At 37.2% G+C, this 16993-nt stretch overlaps 1 protein-coding gene and 1 pseudogene across 4 annotated transcripts in view; one reads left to right on the plus strand and one right to left on the minus strand.

Annotated features, from left to right (window-relative positions):
- The window catches only part of NFATC3 (nuclear factor of activated T cells 3), a 102644-nt gene that overhangs the window by 54871 nt on the left and 30780 nt on the right, over positions 1-16993 (plus strand). For all 4 annotated transcript variants that reach the window (XM_069456313.1, XM_069456312.1, XM_069456314.1 and 1 more), the window contains 3 exons: positions 1604-1744; positions 8539-8594; positions 10050-10176. In XM_069456313.1, coding sequence (XP_069312414.1) covers positions 1604-1744; positions 8539-8594; positions 10050-10176 — 324 coding nt within the window. The remainder of the gene's footprint in view (positions 1-1603; positions 1745-8538; positions 8595-10049; positions 10177-16993) is intronic.
- Positions 3728-4210, minus strand: LOC138373916 (large ribosomal subunit protein eL21-like; annotated as a pseudogene).

The following is a 16993-nucleotide window of genomic DNA, read 5'->3' on the forward strand; positions in this document are numbered from 1 at the left end:
TTGCTTAGGCCGGCCTCAGGTAATCCTTATGCGTTAGACTCCCAAAGTACTAGGATTACAGGTGTGAGCCACCATGCCTGGCCTGGTTTTATACCTTGTTTTGCTTTTTTTCATTTATTATTATGTCATGGGTATTTTTCCTTATCGTTAAATATTCTTCAAAAATACTATTTTTAGCACATGAGTAATTTTTTAATATGGCTGTGCCATCTGTTGAACTCATTTTTGTTGTTACATAGAATGTACCTGTAATTAGTGTTGTTTTCAGGCCTGTTCTCTGTGAGCTATTTAGAATAGTAGAGATATGAGTATTTTCTGAGATTTGGGTTGGTGCTTGGTAGTTGATCCTAAAGTGGTAGTTGATCCTGAATCCCAGACTGATTGCCTATGAAGGGTCTGTTTTAGTATTCTCTTTGAATGGGGCAGGTGTATTTTTTGTGGCTAGGTGTTAAATAGTTGGGAGAGATAGGAGCTATGGTGAAGAGGGTGTGCATGTTTTCCAAGGCATTTAAGTTTAAATCTCTTTAAAATGCTGTGCTAGCCAAACAAAACACAGCTGATCTTCAAAGCCACTAGTTTTCAACCCATGCAGTAGGACTAAAAGTACACTTGTTTTCCAAATGTAAAAAGAGTATAATTAACATTTTTTAAATATGTTTTAATTCTAGGAGAAACCTAGGTATCTAGGTATTTGGCAAGAAACCGTTAGAGAACCTAAGCAATCAAAAGAAATATAATCTACAACTTGAAGCCCAAGCACTTAAAAATGCAAGAAAGAAAAGGTCCTATCCAGAAATAGGATCTCCAGAAAATGTAGCAACTTGGAACCATTCAGTATTAGAAAGATGGCACCAAGGATGCTGTTTATAAAAGTTGATTTAAATAATGACTCTATGCATTAAGAAAAATTAGGTTATGTTCCATATACCCTGGGAAGGCAGAGAAATGTGCAGTCACTATAGAAACATTTATAGCCATTTCTAAAAATTCAGTATTGAAATGTGTATTTCATGTATGTTTCAGTTATTTAGTTTAGAAAATTGTCGAAAATGGAAGTCTGATGTCACAACAATGCTTTAGGTATTCTCTTGATGAAAGGGTTACTTGGTGTTTGTCCTACAATAGTTCTTTAAAAACTTATCGTCTCTTAATTGTATTCAATGAAATTATACACCTTTGGATTTATGTGCTTTTTGTAATTATATTAGATTTACTAATTTTAACAGATAGTTGTATGGGAGAAATACATTAAAGATTTAAGCTAAAAAGAGAAAAGCAGATGAGGAAAATGTGTTGGAGTCAATATGAAATGGAAGGTATTAATTAATTTCTCTTTATTAGTTTCTTAATAGTTGTAGTATAAGAAAATAATGTAGAAATCCATAAATTTAATATATCTATTTTGTTTTCTAAACAACTTAGTTCTTTTAGTAAGTATTGTTACCATTGTCTTGAATTTGAAAAGGCTGAATCAACTGACCCCCAAATTTGCTTCTCTTTATGTTCATTTTGTAGCTTGAGTTTGTCATTTATGTATGAAAGATTTTTAACTAATATTTTGTTTCTTCTCAACTCTTAAAAAAAAAACAACAACAAAAAACAGCCCAGAGATCTGCTCAAGAACTTCCTCATATTGAGAAGTACAGTATCAACAGCTGTTCTGTAAATGGAGGTCATGAAATGATTGTGACTGGATCTAATTTTCTTCCGGAATCCAAAATCATTTTCCTTGAAAAAGGACAAGGTAAATAATATGTGAGTTGATTGACTTCAAACTAAGGGGCAAAAGGATGAAATAAATTATTAAGATGTTTCAGTAATAATAGTTAATAGTAATAATAGTTTCAGTAAAATAGTTTCCTGAAGCTACAGGTATGTATGCACTTGATATTGTTGTAAACCAAACATTTATTAAATTTTCATATAAATGTTAAATTCTCGTTAAAGATGTCTTAAAAGTGGAAAAATACCCCCAGCAATTCTACTCCTAGGTACATACTCGAAAGAATTGAAAACATATGTCAATACAAAAACTTAGACACAGATGTTTATAGCAACTTTATTTATAACAGCCAAAAGATGGAAACAACCCAAATGCTCACCAGCTGGTGAATGGATAAACAAAGTATGGTATATCCATATCATGGGATATTATTTGGCCATAAAAATTAATGAAGTACTGTTATATGCTACCACATGGATAATCCCTGGAAACATGCTAAGTGAAAAGAACTAGCACAGAGGTCACATATTATATGATTCCGCTTATATAGAGTGTTAGAATGATCTACAGAGACAGAAAGTAGATAAGTGGTTTCCAGTAGTTGGAGGAAAGTATTAATGGGGCAGTTTCTTTTTGGAGTGATGAAATGTTCTGAAATTAGATAGTGGTAATGGTTGTACAACTCTGAATTGTCTACTTTTAAAGAATGAAATTTATACTATGCGAATTATATCTCAATTTTTTTTAAAGTAGAACCCAACGTTTATCAGAGTGTTTTATTTTATCCCTTCTATCCTCCTCCTCCCCCCTCCTCCTCCTTTTTTTTTTTTTTTTGAGACAGAGTCTCACTCTGTCACCCCAGCTAGAGTGCAGTGGCATCATCATAGTTCACTGCAACCTCAAACTCCTAGGCTCAAGTGATCCTCCTGCCTCAGCCTCCTTAGTAGCTGGGGCTACAGGCGTGTACCATGACGCTGGACTAATTTTTCTATTTTTAGTAGAGATGGCATCTCACTCTTGCTCAGCCTGGTCTTGAACTCCTGAGCTGAAACAATCTTCCTGCCTCAGTCTCCCAGAGTGCTAAGATTACAGGCGTGAGCCACTGTGCCCGGCCCCTTGAGTATATTTAAAATACTTTTCTATCAGTTATTTCCTCTCAGTTTTAAAACGTTTTAAAAATTGTGAAATATTAATACCATTTTTATGAGTAATATAACAAATACTTGTACCTACTACCCAGCTTAAGAAATATAACATTTACCTTTGAAGGCTTCTGGGTGCCCCTTCCTCACCTAAATCAATCCCTGCTTTTCTTTATAGTTTTATTTTATACAGTTTTTTCCCCATTTTGGAGGTTTCTACAATATTGCATGTATTCTTCAGAAAATTGCTTTTTTTAGAGGTCAAGAATTAAGGTTTTAAGATTGAGCCAGCCACATTGATTCATGTAACTAAAGCTCTTTTGCTTTCACTACTGCATAGTTTTCTTACTGTATAAATGTACTGCAATTTATTATCCTTTCTCTTACCGGATAATTGGGCTTTGTCCAGTTTTTGTCAGTGCTGAACAAACGGTAGCTAACAATGCTGCTATGAATGTTCTGGTTCTTACCACCTAGTGAACATATGCAAGAATATTGTAATCCTTAAATTTTGTTGAATCTATTGGGGTAAAATGGTATGTTGAACTTTGGGCTCAAATTTCACTGGTGTCTATTGAGGTTCTTATGGGCCATTCATATTTCGTTTTTCTGCAGTACTGTTCCTGCCTTTGCCTATTTTCTCCATTGGATCATTTTTCATTTTCTTACTGACTTAAAGGAATTCTTTCTATATTCTGGATATCAAGATGAGTTGAGAAAGTGCCCCATCTTTTTCCTCTCTTGTTTTTTTTTTGCTTTAAGTATTTCTTTGGGGAAGGAGACATCACACTTAAATGCAATGAAGAGAAACATTTTTACAGTCTGGGAGTCTTTTTTTTTTTTTTTTTTTTTTTAACACATCTTATGCCATGAATTCACAGGGAACAGGTCTCAGCACCTCAGGCTCCATTCCATTGGTTCTCACAAAGTGTGCTTCTCTAGGTGGAGCAGGCTGGCACTTCAGTTGAACCCAGGTGCCTTTCTCTTTGGCTTCCTTCTTTTTCTGATCATTTTCCTTGACACATTTCAGGAAGCTATCTTGGCTCTTAGCGTGCTTAATATGCTCAATACACACATTAATTCTCTTGGCAATAATCTTGCCCTTAACTTGTTTGTTTACAACAATGCCAACAGCATGCTGGGTAACATTGTAGACTCTTCCAGTTTTGCCATAGTAACATTTGTGGGGCATGCCTTTTTGAACAGTACCCATTCCTTGGATGTCTATAATACCACCTTTCTTGTAGATTCGCATGTATATGGCCAAAGGAACAGCTCCATGTTTTCTAAAAGGCCTAGAGAACATGTATTAGGTGCCTCTCCTCTTTACCTTTGTGTTTGTCATTTTGGCAAATTACTGGAAGATGGTGGCTCCCACCGAAAGCACCTCTCTTTGAAAGTGTCTGTGTTGGGTAGTCTCACCTTCCCTTGAATATGTAACAGATGTCACCTGCGAAACCTGTACTGGGTACTGTCTTTGTGTCAAGCTATTAACTTCCGATGTGATTCTATTTCTGGTTGTGGGACCAGTCAAGTTTATTTCTTCTTAAGCTAGTTTTGGTCATTTCACTTCTATTTTTATTTTTTTATTTATTTTTTATTTATTTTTTATTTTTATTTTTTTTAGACAGAGCCTCGCTTTGTTGCCCAGGCTAGAGTGAGTGCCGTGGCATCAGCCTAGCTCACAGCAACCTCAAACTCCTGGGCTCAAGCGATCCTACCGCCTCAGCCTCGCGAGTAGCTGGGACTACAGGCCTGTGCCACCATGCCTGGCTATTTTTCCCTATATATATTTTAGTTGGCCAGATAATTTCTTTCTATTTTTAGTAGAGACAGGGTCTCGCTCTTGATCAGACTGGTCTCGAACTCCTGAGCTCAAACGATCCACCCGCCTCAGCCTCCCAGAGTGCTAGGATTACAGGTGTGAGCCACCGCACCCAGCCCATTTCACTTCTGTTTTTCCAGAACTTTATTCATTTCTTCATGGAAATCATAACCTCCTAAAATCCATTTGACAGCCAGGTACTCACTCTTCCTTCTTGACACTTTTTTTTCTTAGCTTTGTGTAATTCTTATCTGGTTCTTGGACATTTTTATTCCCATTCATCTTTTTTACCAGTTTTTCTGACTCTTTAAGTACTAGCTGTTTTCTAAGGTTTTATATTAAGTTTTCTTTTCATTATATTCCTTCTTTCTGGGAAATTGCATTAGCTTCCAGATCTCTCTCTATAGCAAAATTGTTTCTATTAAACTTTATTCTGAACTTTAAAGTGCCCACTAAATATTGCTACATAAATGTCCCACTGATACTTAAAATATATTAATAAAAACATGCCTGACTTCACAAACTAGTTTATCAGACTGAGTTTCCTGATTTGATTAATAATATCAGGATATTCTTGAACTGGAAGCCATGTGGCTGTCTTTTTCTTCCTTAAAATTCTCCAGGCATGGTGGGTCATGCCTGTAATCTCAACAATGTGGGAGAATTGCTTGAGGCCAGGAGTTGACGACCAGCCTGGGCAATATGGCAGGACATCGTCTCTAAAAAAAAATTTTTTTTTAAATTAGCCAGGCGTGGTAGTGTGGTCCTGTAGTTCCAGCTACTCAGGAGGCTGAGGCAGGAGAATTGCTTGAGCCCAGGAGTTCAGGAATGCAGTGAGCTATGATTATGCCACTGTACTCCAGTGTGGGCAACAGAGTCAAGCCCTGTCTCTTAAAAAAGACAAAAGAAAAATTCACTTCCCTTCAGCCTCCTCAACCCTGACCAGTACCCTGTCCTGTCTTCAAGAAATAACAGTTCTGTTCCACAATTTATTAATTGATTAATTGATATTGTTTATGAAGTAATACTGTGTGACATAGACGCTAGTCTAGGGTATAATGGTGAATGAAATCTTCAGGTTGCCTGCTCTGGTAGGGTTTACATTCTAGTGGGGTGTCCTAAAAAACAATAGGCATGGGCCAGGCCTGGTGGCTCACGCCTGTAATCCTAACACTCTGGGAGGCTGAGGCAGGAGGATTGCTCGAGGTCAGGAGTTCGAGACGAGCCTGAGCAAGAGCGAGACCCCCGTCTCTACTAAAAATAGAAAGAAATTATATGGACAACTAAAAATATATATAGAAAAAATTAGCTGGGCATGGTGGCGCATGCCTGTAGTCCCAGCTACTTGGGAGGCTGTGGCAGAAGTATCACTTAAGCCCAGGAGTTTGAGGTTGCTGTGAGCTAGGCTGATGCCATGGCACTCTAGCCTGGGCAACAGAGCGAGACTCTGTCTCATAAAACAAACAAAAAAACAATAGGCATATAAATAAATAAATGAACAAGATAATTCTAAATAAAATTGTTATGAATTAAAAGGGTATATTGATAGAGACTGAATGGTGGACTGTTTATATCAAGTTAAGGAATGTTTTTCTATAGAGGTCACATTTTAGGTGAACAAGAAGGATAAGAAAGAAACAGTGTCTTGGAGCTATTCCTCCTTTTCCATTGTAAAAATTAATTGGTACTTGAATACAATTAATATGTATATAAACTATTTCATTATTGAATTCATTTTATTTAATCCAGGGCTTCACATTTAAGAGCTTTTGATTGAAATTGAGTCATGTTAAATGGTGGCTGGCTTCAGCTGAGATTGCAGTTGTAAACATGTAATTCATTTTCTAAAAGCACCTTAAAGCTGAGTGTGGTGGCTCATGCCTGTAAGCCCAACTACTCAAGAGGCCGAGGCAGAAGGATCACTTTAGCCCTGGAGTTCAAGACCATCCTGGGCAATATAGTGAGACCGGGTGTCAAAAAAATAAATAAATAAATAAATAAATAAATAAAAGCACCTTCAATGATCCCCTTCATTTTACAGGCTCTTTAATGTGCCATTCAGGCCATGATCTGCTGCCTGTTTCTCCAGCCTTCTTTCTTACTGCTCCCCGCCTCATACTTTATACTCCGTCAACACAGGTGCTTACAGTTCTCTGTATCTTGCAGTGTTTTGTCATCTTGCCTTTGTTCATGTTGTCTCTTCTGGGTAGCCTACCCTTCCCCCACATTATGAGTTTCATCTCCTCTTTAAGTCTCAGTTTAAGACCTCCTCCAGGATGCCTTCTATGTCTCACTCTCCTACCTCAAGATTAGGTTAAGGACCCTGACCTCTGCTCTTGGTTTATCCAGAATGCACCGTTACTAGTTATTGTACCCACCACGTTTTATTATATAAACTGTTTGTGTTTGCCTTTCATCCACAACTGATGGCAGGGCATCCTGTTTCAGTTATCTCAGCAACCTAAAGTGTCTGGCATATAGGATCCAGCAAATGGTTGCTGAACTAAGTTATAATTCTATGTTGTCATAACACTTGTCTGTAGTATTTCTTGTGCAACAAGAGTGGCCATTATCTAGTTACCAGACTGGAAAATGATAGTTACAATCTGGAAGGCATATGATGAAGTCTCTCCTGTTACCTTCACAGACCAAATTAAGTAGTCATGCTAGCAGTGAAGATACTTTTATAGCTTAGTCACTGGGTGAATGCCCATGACACAAAAAGAATGCTTTGGAATAGCTGCACATCAGTCTGGAGTGAGACTTTTATCAGCAGGTGGGACTGTATCTAAGTGAGTAGTTCACTTGGGATAAAGAGACAGAAATGTGTTAGCCAGATCTTCAGGTGACACAAATCTGGAAGACCTAACAAATATTTTTAAAGACCATCATCAGTATCTAAGAAGATCCTGTCAAGTAATCCAACAAAATGAAATCTCCCTACCGGAAGAAATTAATGTTACAAGGGTTAAGCAAAAAGAAAACCCCAGCTATTTAAGTGCACAGTATGAGAACTTGGCAGTAGGAAATGTGATAGACTGAGGGACACTTGTTGACGACACACTTAGTGTGAGAGTCAACATGGTACAGCTGCCAAGAAAGCTTTCATTAACAAACAAAGCATCTCCACATAGGGTGGCAAGAGCCTGTCTGCCTTGCATGGTCATTTCTCACCTGGGCTGTGCAGTCCTCCTGGGCCTGGTGCATTTGGAGGAAGATGGTCACACTGGAGGAGCATGTTCAAAGAAGAGTGATCAGGAACGTTAAAGTATTGTGTAAGGGATAGGTGCAGAACTGGGAATGCTAGCCAGCAAGAGAGGAGCCAAAGCTGCTTTTCCACAACATCTGCGATATTGTCTCACAGAGATCCATTCAAGATTTTTTTTTTTAGTGGCTACAGGGAGTAGTACTTAGACCAGTTGTTGGAGAAAATTGAAGAATGCTGCTTTATGGTATAGATGAGTAGTCTTGTACCATAGAAACAGATTTTCTTTATTATGAGAAGCTTTCCAGCAGCATTTATTATCCAGAGAAGGAATTGAGTTTCCCATCACTTGACGTACACAAGCAAAAGTTGGGTACTACTTTGTTGGGGGTGCTCTCAGGATTTTCAGACATCATTTGAGTAGATGGGTAGAATGAACTCTGTGGGGTCTGCTAACCTGGGCAGCCCAAGATTATTCTAATTTTTTCCCCATTGGTACACATACACATTTTACTTTCATAATGGAAGTCAGTGAGAAAAGGATTCCGTTTGCCAATGAATTTGTGATATTACATGCATTTGATTTTGTTTGTAAGCTTTCTGACATGAATTGCTTTTAACCATAAATTGTTTCTTTCAATAGATGGACGACCTCAATGGGAGGTAGAAGGGAAAATAATCAGGGAAAAATGTCAAGGGGTAAGAAATTTACTTTAATTCTTAAGAAGTATTTCAGAAGCTTAATGAGAAAATTGAAGAATATGCTTTATGGTATAGATGAATGGTCTTTTATATATTGAGTAATAGAAAAGTAAATTGGAATTTTTAGAAGTTTGGAAGTGAAATACTTTCCTGGTATTAAAATTAAAGTTTAGAAAAGATAACCAGTTGGTGTCTTTCTTCTCATTTTTGTGTACAGGAAAGGAGAAATTAGAAATGAAAGAAAATTATCAGAAGGTTCTTGTTGAAATTATCATTTATTTATTTCTCTGAATTCAGTGAAGAAATCAAAACAAATTCAATAAAGAACATAGTGGGCAAAAGATAGGAGGAGGACAAGCCTTTTGAGATTTGTGTATTTATCACACTAATCCTACCTCCTCAGCTACTTTATTAAGTTTTGTAAGATTCCACATTGAAAGCTGTGGTCCCTTCATCACGGTTGAAATGGAGACAAAGTTTTCTCTGGAGCAGGGAATACTGTTTCCCACTGTGCTTTCCAAAGATCTGGAACAATTAGGTTGAGGATTGCATTTGGTTTAGAGCTAAAGGTTTTCACCCTGCTTGTGTAAAATTATTTTTGATATGGATACGGATTTTATGTAATGCCAATTTAGGACATTTTGAATATAAAACTTAAGAAATCTTGGCTTGGCACGGTAGCTCATACCTGTAATCACAGCACTTTGGGAGGTCGAGATAGGAGGATTTCTTGAGGCCAGGATTTCAAGACCAGCATGGACAACATAGCAAGATCCTGTCTCTACAAAAAATTTTTTTAAATTAGCCAAACTTGGTGGTGTGTGCATATAGTCCTAGCTACTCAGGAGGCTGAGATAGGAGGATCACTTCAGCCCAGGCATTTGAGGTTACAGTGAGCTGTGATGATGCCACTACACTCTAGCCTGGGCAACAGTGAGACCTTGTCTCAAAAAAAGAAAAAAGAAATCTATAATGTAACTTGAGAAATATCAAACATGATTAAAAACCAGAATGGTCAAGGCAGGATGGCTTTTGCCTGTAATCCCAGCTACTCAGGAGACTGAGACAGAGCAAGATCTCATCTCTTAAAAAAGTAAGTAAATAAAACCAGAATGGACTTCCTGTTAAGATTAATAGTAACATGTAATATTCAGTAGAGCAAAATATCTCACTACATAGTATATAAGACTATTTTTATTTCTGCTACAATTAGTAACACAATTGGATGCATAAAAAAGCAGTTTCTCCTTTAATGATTAAAAGTCTTATCTCTGTCAAGACTGATGTATCCATATGGTAAATCTCCAGATGACTTTTCTGACCAGTTGATGTACATAATTATCTATGATGGGAAAGCCCTTGTATAAAGGCTCATGAGTTTCACTGAGTTTAGCAGGTGCATTTCATTTTTAGTTCTGAGTGTAACACAATCTTGCTTTCCATGCTCCTTAGGCTCACATTGTCCTTGAAGTTCCTCCATATCATAACCCAGCAGTTACAGCTGCAGTGCAGGTGCACTTTTATCTTTGCAATGGCAAAAGGAAAAAAAGCCAGTCTCAACGTTTTACTTACACACCAGGTATGAGATGTTGTGATGGTTTGCTGTAGAACTTTCTTTCATAATGAGTAAAAAGTTATTCAGTGACTCCTTTTTTAGAATGTTTAAGGTAGGATGCTTATAATCAATAAAAATACCAACGTATACCTAAAGTTTGTGTTGACTTTAAATATTAGATGAGCTCTCAGTTGTTATTTCATAGTGATTTATTATAAGGAAATTAGAAGATGGACTGTAGGTTTGAAGTCTTTTTTCAGAAGCTGTCAGAAATCACCAGCATTACACAGGGGCAGGTGTTTGTGAGTATGTGTGTGCTCATGGGTCATGAACTCCTCTTGCGTCCTTGGCACTGCAAAAAGGCAGTGGACCTACTTTATTGTGTCTTCATTTCAACCATACACAATCAGGTGAAAAACCTCTCATTGAATTTTCATTTGGCAAGCAATATCTGTACCATAACATGGGCTGTGGGGGATATAATGTTGATGTCAAAGTTCCTGATTTTATAGATACACCCTATAAAAGGAGGCTTCTGTGCCTCTTTTTGCCGTAGTTCATGTGTTGCAACTTTCCAGTTTTTGATTGTGACGCATAAATATATGCAGTATTTCATGCTGATGGTTACATACTTAGAGAACAAATATTTATAGATGTCTTCTCTGGGTTAGGCACTGTGCTAGTCACCAGGCATATAATAATAAAAAATTGTAATGAATTTTATTCTCCAAAACTTACTCTTACAAAAACTTTTTCAATGGTTCATAGTAAATGAAAGTAACAAACACTTGTATTTGAGATGGTGTTGGTTGTTATTAATATTAATGGTTATTCATTTGTTACTCATCTTTTAAAGCTTGGTTATATTTCATTTATAGTTTCTAAAGGCCACTTATGTTCCAAAATCTGAAAATTATTATTACTTGATAATGTTAATACATTACTTGGTAATAAAATATTTCAGATCATTTTCATATAGACTGTAAACCTTTCAAAAACTAAAGATTTTGGTTAACCATTTTTTTAATTCTGTGATTTGAGAGTGTCTACTAGGTGGCAAAACCTATCTCAGTCTCTTTGTGCATGGAACTTATGGTCTAGAGGGACCAATAGAAGTTAATAAGTAGCTAAATAAATTAACAAATTTGTAATTGGAAACTGAGGTTAGAACTCTGAAGGAAAGGTATACAATGCTGTGGGTGCCAATAACAGAGGGACCCTTGCCTAGGCTGACAGGTTGAGAAAGGCTTCCATGAAGAAATGATACTTGAGTCGATAACTGGAAAATGATAGTGATATTTTGTAATTACATAGCATTTACTGTGTTTTTAGTCTTTTTCTTAGCCCTTGCTATATTAATTAATTTACTCTTCATAATAGACCAGTGAGGTAGGTTCTTATTCTGTCTTCAGATAAGGAAACTGAGTGGTTAAGTAATATGCCCAAGGTTTCGCAGTAATACAATATAAGCCTTAGAGCCAAACTTTACACACAAGCATTCTGGCTCCAGAATCTGGGTTCCTATTATTCTAGAGTACATCTCAGGTTTGTTTATTTATTTAGTAAACATATAGAACATTCAGTGTATGCAAGATGAAGTTCACACATAACAACTCATTTATCTTCCCATAACCCTATGAGGTAGGTATTGTTGCTGTCCTCATTTTACAAATGAATAAACTGAGTTCACACAGGTAATAATAAGTGGCAGAGGTGGGATTTGAACCCAGGCAGTCTGGCTGTAGAGTCTATAGTATTAATTATTAACACTATATTAAAGTGAAGAAGAACATTCCAGATAAAAGGCAGTAGCATATGCCAAGACCTTGTGGTTAATGGGATCACGGAGTATTAAAAGAGCTATAAGAAGTGAGTTTTGGCCGGGCGTGGTGGCTCACGCCTGTAATCCTAGCACTCTGGGAGGCCGAGGCAGGTGGATCGCTCGAGGTCAGGAGTTCGAGACCAGCCTGAGCAAGAGTGAGACCCCGTCTCTACTAAAAATAGAAAGAAATTATATGGACAACTAATATATATATATACAAAAAATTAGTCGGGCATGGTGGCGCATGCCTGTAGTCCCAGCTACTCGGGAGGCTGAGGCAGTAGGATCGCTTAAGCCCAGGAGTTTGAGGTTGCTGTGAGCTAGACTGACGCCACGGCACTCACTCTAGCCCGGGCAACAGAGTGAGACTCTGTCTCAAAAAAAAAAAAAAAAAAAAAAAGAAGTGAGTTTTGGCCAGGTATGGTGGCTCACACATACAATTCTAGCACTTTGAGAGACTGAGGCAGGAAGATCACAACATACCCTCTTTTGTAGACCCTCTTTCTACAAAAAATTAGAAAAATTAGGCAGGCCTGGTTGTGTGTGCCTGTGGTCCCAACTACTAGGGATGCTGAGGCAGGAGGATCGCTTGAGCCCAGGAGTTCAAGGCTGCAGTGAGCTATGGAAAGGACTGTAAACTCTAATCTGAATAAGAAGGGTGAAGGCTTCTGGAATTACACAAAAAAAAGCAGTAGGACCAGTGGATTCGAGGTTTGATTACTGCCCTCTAATGATAGTAAATGAAAGGCAAACAGGAGAGAATATGGTGCCTTTTATGTTACCAGTTTATAAATTGGGAGGACAATAAAAGGCAGAATCCTAGAGGGCATTACATATGAAAATGGAAATCAGTGGAGCCCAGGATTGGAGACAGAACATTAGATTGGACTGTAATTGTCATGACTGGCTTTATGGTTGACAGAATATAAATCAAGTGGCATATACTACTAACAGAAGGAAGAATGGACTCACAGGAGTGAGTTTTGGACAGTACTTGTTCTGGTTGATTACTATCTTTTCTCTGTAACACTTTGCTTTTTTCAGTTTTGTTCTACAATCAAATTTTGAATAAAATTTTTACAAAAGCCAGTATATTACTATAAATTTGTTTTAAAAAGACAGGTAGAAGGAATATTTTAAAATATTCAAATTCTCTTCTACCCTGAAACTGTCATTCTGTCTTTCTAGATTCTTTTGAACCATGTGTATAAACATAACTTTTCCAGCCCATATATAATTTTTTAACTGAATATTTTTATTTTTCATCATCAGTGGATAGAGTTTTACAGAATTTTGATAGCTTCTTAGTATTCTGTCGTGTGACCCAGTCTTTGGTATGTTAGTGGGTTTTTTAAATCATATTAATTTGTATGAATCCTTTATATTAGAAATTTTAACTTTTTGTTTATGCCAAATAATTCCCTTTTAAATTTTATTTATAAAAAGTGTAGATATTCATACATTACTTTTTTATTATTAAAGGATTTGTCAATTTATTACCTTTTTGGCAACCTTCTTGCAATAGGGATCTGACCAATGTCAATATCCAGTGGATCATTAATTGTAAATGGCTGCTTCTTTTAAGTTATTTTTATTAGATAGCATATTAGCATTATTTGTCCAGCAGTCAGTTTATTCATAAGATGAAGACAGTTCCCAGCATATGTATGTGATTTCCAAAGTCCCCTGACCACACATGGTAATGGAGTGCAGACCCTTCCCTAGTGGTGCTGCCTAAACTTCTGCCCAGCCCCTAACTTCAGAGCTTCCAATGTGGGATCCCCCACCCCACCATGCCTGAAGCTATTGAAGCGTAGCAGAAGTTATTTGCACTAGAGGTACCACCGGAGCTCTAGTTTCGGAATAATGTGGCTTTTATGGGCAGTGTTAGAGCCACACTCTCATGTTTAACATTGTGCCTGTGAGAAAGTATATTCTAAGTAGTTGACTGGACAGGGACTTTTGGATCATGATGGCTCTGATTTTGGGACAAAGCCTGCTTTTGTCAGGAGATTAGGTCTCAGCCCTGCCACACAGTACACAATAAGAGTAAAAGACTAATTTGGTGGTTTTCATATTGTTTATGTTGTTTTATTCTTCATATAAAGCCTTATGTAAAAGCCAATGTATAAATAAGAATGAAAGCTAGCTAAGTTGTTCTGTTTACACTGGAAAAGGAGATCCAGAACTTCTATTTGCTGTATCCTACTCTTCCACATCTGCTACTTGGAGGGGAGCATCAGGCTACCCATGGTTTAAAAACTACTAGACCAATTGTTTTGTCTTTTTTTTTTTTTTTTTTTTTCTGAATCCCTTCATGCATCAACATCCTAAATTTGAGAATGAACATGTGTAACACAAAAGATAGAGTTCATTCCCTCTGACAGTTGTAACCAAAAAAAAAAAAAAAAAATAGAGTTCTGTGTTTCTAAAACTCAACTTATTCTAGATACTGTAAGGCTCCTTTCACTGTATTTCTGTCCAAATAAGAATAAATTAGCTTGCATGGACCAGCACTGATTAATTCTGTGGTTTGGTAAAGTTGGAGTCTGAACCTCTTATGGGCAACAAGAGAGATACTTGATTTGGCAGAGTGGAAATAACTCTCAGTTTAGCAGAGTGAAACTCTCAATTTGGGTGTCTGGATATGGGTCAGGTACATAGTAATAAGGATTGAATCATGCAAAAAAAGGTGACTGTTATGCTTTAGTTTTCAGCCCCTCTTTTTAGTCCCGCTTTTTAGTTCATGGTAACCAACCACTTATGTAACCAAGGGCCCTACTTCCTCCATCAGGATTAATTAAGCCATGAGAGTAGGAAGCTTTCTTGGATATTCCCTCTCCTTATATAGAATCGTAACTCTGGGTATAGGATTCACTGTGACTTCCCTGATAACAGAGTAGGAGCTGAAGTAGAAGAGAAAAAAAGAATCTAGTGATCCAGGGACACAGTTCTATTTCTGCCAAAAGTCAGAAGAAAAGTATGTACACTGAAGACATTAGGGAGGTCAGGAGCCAGTAAAAAGAGTGAACTTGAAACACCTGAGCAAGAATCAGAACCTGGATGGAGGCCTGAGTCAGGAACATGAGCATTGCTGCAGAAGCAACAAGAAGATTGGTGATAACCTTTCTCTCTGTCTTTTGGGTTGTCTCGTTGTTAGGACTGAGCTCACCAATTGCCAGGTTTAGAGGTTAAAGCAGGTGGATCGACTGGGCGTGGTGGTTCATGCCTGTAATCCTAGCACTCTGGGAGGCCGAGGCAGGAGGATCATTTGAGCTCAGGAGTTTGAGACCAGCCTGAGCAAGAGTGAGACCCTGTCTCTACTAAAAATAGAAAGAAATTATCTGGACAACTAAAAATATATATAGGAAAAAAAAATTAGTCAGGCATGGTGGCTTATGCCTGCAGTCCCAGCTACTTGGGAGGCTGAGGCAGAAGGATTACTTGAGCCTGGGAGTTTGAGCTTACTGTGAGCTAGGCTGACACCACGGCACTCTAGCCCAGGCAACAGAGTGAGACTCTGTCTCAAAAAAAAAAAAAAAAAAGCAGGTGGATCATGAGCCCATTCTGTTCTTGTTAGGAAGCCAGGGTAAAATGAAGAATTCAAATGTACCTCTAAACAAGTGCTTCATTAATTACCTCTCTTATAATAAAATACACTATCAGGACTATCTTAATTCTTAGCCTGAGCAAAAGACTTGAACTAACCAAGTAACCTTAAATAAGATACTTAACCTTTCAGAACCTTCATTTCCTCAGATTGAGAACGTGTTTATGTGGAGTGATTTGACAGGAGTTTAATAAATAGATTAGATTTGACCTTGCTTTAGGTGTCATTGTTATCTTCTTTTGACATGATATTAAGTACTTATATTTTGTGAAGATCATGAAATTTTTAATTATTACAACTTGAACAATAAGATGTGAGTTCAGAAAAAAATTTTTAATGAGTTACAGCACTTCAATAGGAGGCTGAAGTAGATACTTTTTAGAAAAGTGGACTAGAAGTATTTGCTAAGGGAAACAGTGAAATCAATTATATTGACACCTAATAAATTAACTAATGGCTCTTTTCTCTTGTGATATGCACATTAAATAAAATAAGCAAAATGCATTGATTCCTATTTTGAGCAGTCATTTCATCAGGTAGATTCATCCTAAATCATGGATTTGCTCCCTTTTTTGATGTGATAAAGGATAATGGTGATATTCATAGCCTCTGCTTGCATGACAGATGGTGAAGTGGAGTCTCCCTTTGTAATACAGTGTACTGCAGTGATTAAAACTGTGGACTTTGGAGGCAGAAAAACCTGGGTTCAAGTCCTTTTGATGCCACTTTACTGCTGTGAGATCTTAGTGGCATTAAACTTCTCTTCAATGTACTCATCTATAAGGTAGGGAAAATAACCCCATGAAGATTGTCTTGAAGTGAATTAGGATCTTCCACTACAAATGACAGAAATCCAACTCAGACTAACTTAAACAAAAAAGAGAATTTATTGGCCCATGTAGTTGGAAGGTTAACTGGAAGGCTCATTGCAGACCTGATTTCAGCTCTGTGTTATCTTAGGGCTCAGCCTTTCTCTTCTTAAGACTGTATTCTTTCTGTTGGCTTTATGCTCAGATAAGCTCTTACTAGATGGCATCTCTAGGTTTGGTCTTTGTAAATAGCAATCCTAGAGAAAAGAGCCAGCATGTTCTCACACACGTAGATTCACATATGCATGTATATCTCCCTCTAGGTCAATCCTTGGGTCACATTCAAATCTCTGCTCTAATATTGTTGAGTTGTAGGAATTCGTTATTTATTCTGAGTATTAAACTCTTTTCAGATACATTATTTGTGAATATTTTTCCCATTCACTCTCTTGATAGTATCTATTGATCTGCAAAAGTTTTTAATTTTGATGAAGTCTGATTTAAGAAACCATTACTAAATCCAAGGTCATGAAGATTTGTCCTATGTTTTCCTCTAAGAGTTCTATGGTTTGGCCTCTAAATTTAGGTCTTTGATCCATT

The sequence above is a fragment of the Eulemur rufifrons genome, chromosome 23 (genome assembly GCF_041146395.1).
Source record: "Eulemur rufifrons isolate Redbay chromosome 23, OSU_ERuf_1, whole genome shotgun sequence".
Classification (NCBI taxonomy): Eukaryota; Metazoa; Chordata; class Mammalia; order Primates; family Lemuridae; genus Eulemur; species Eulemur rufifrons.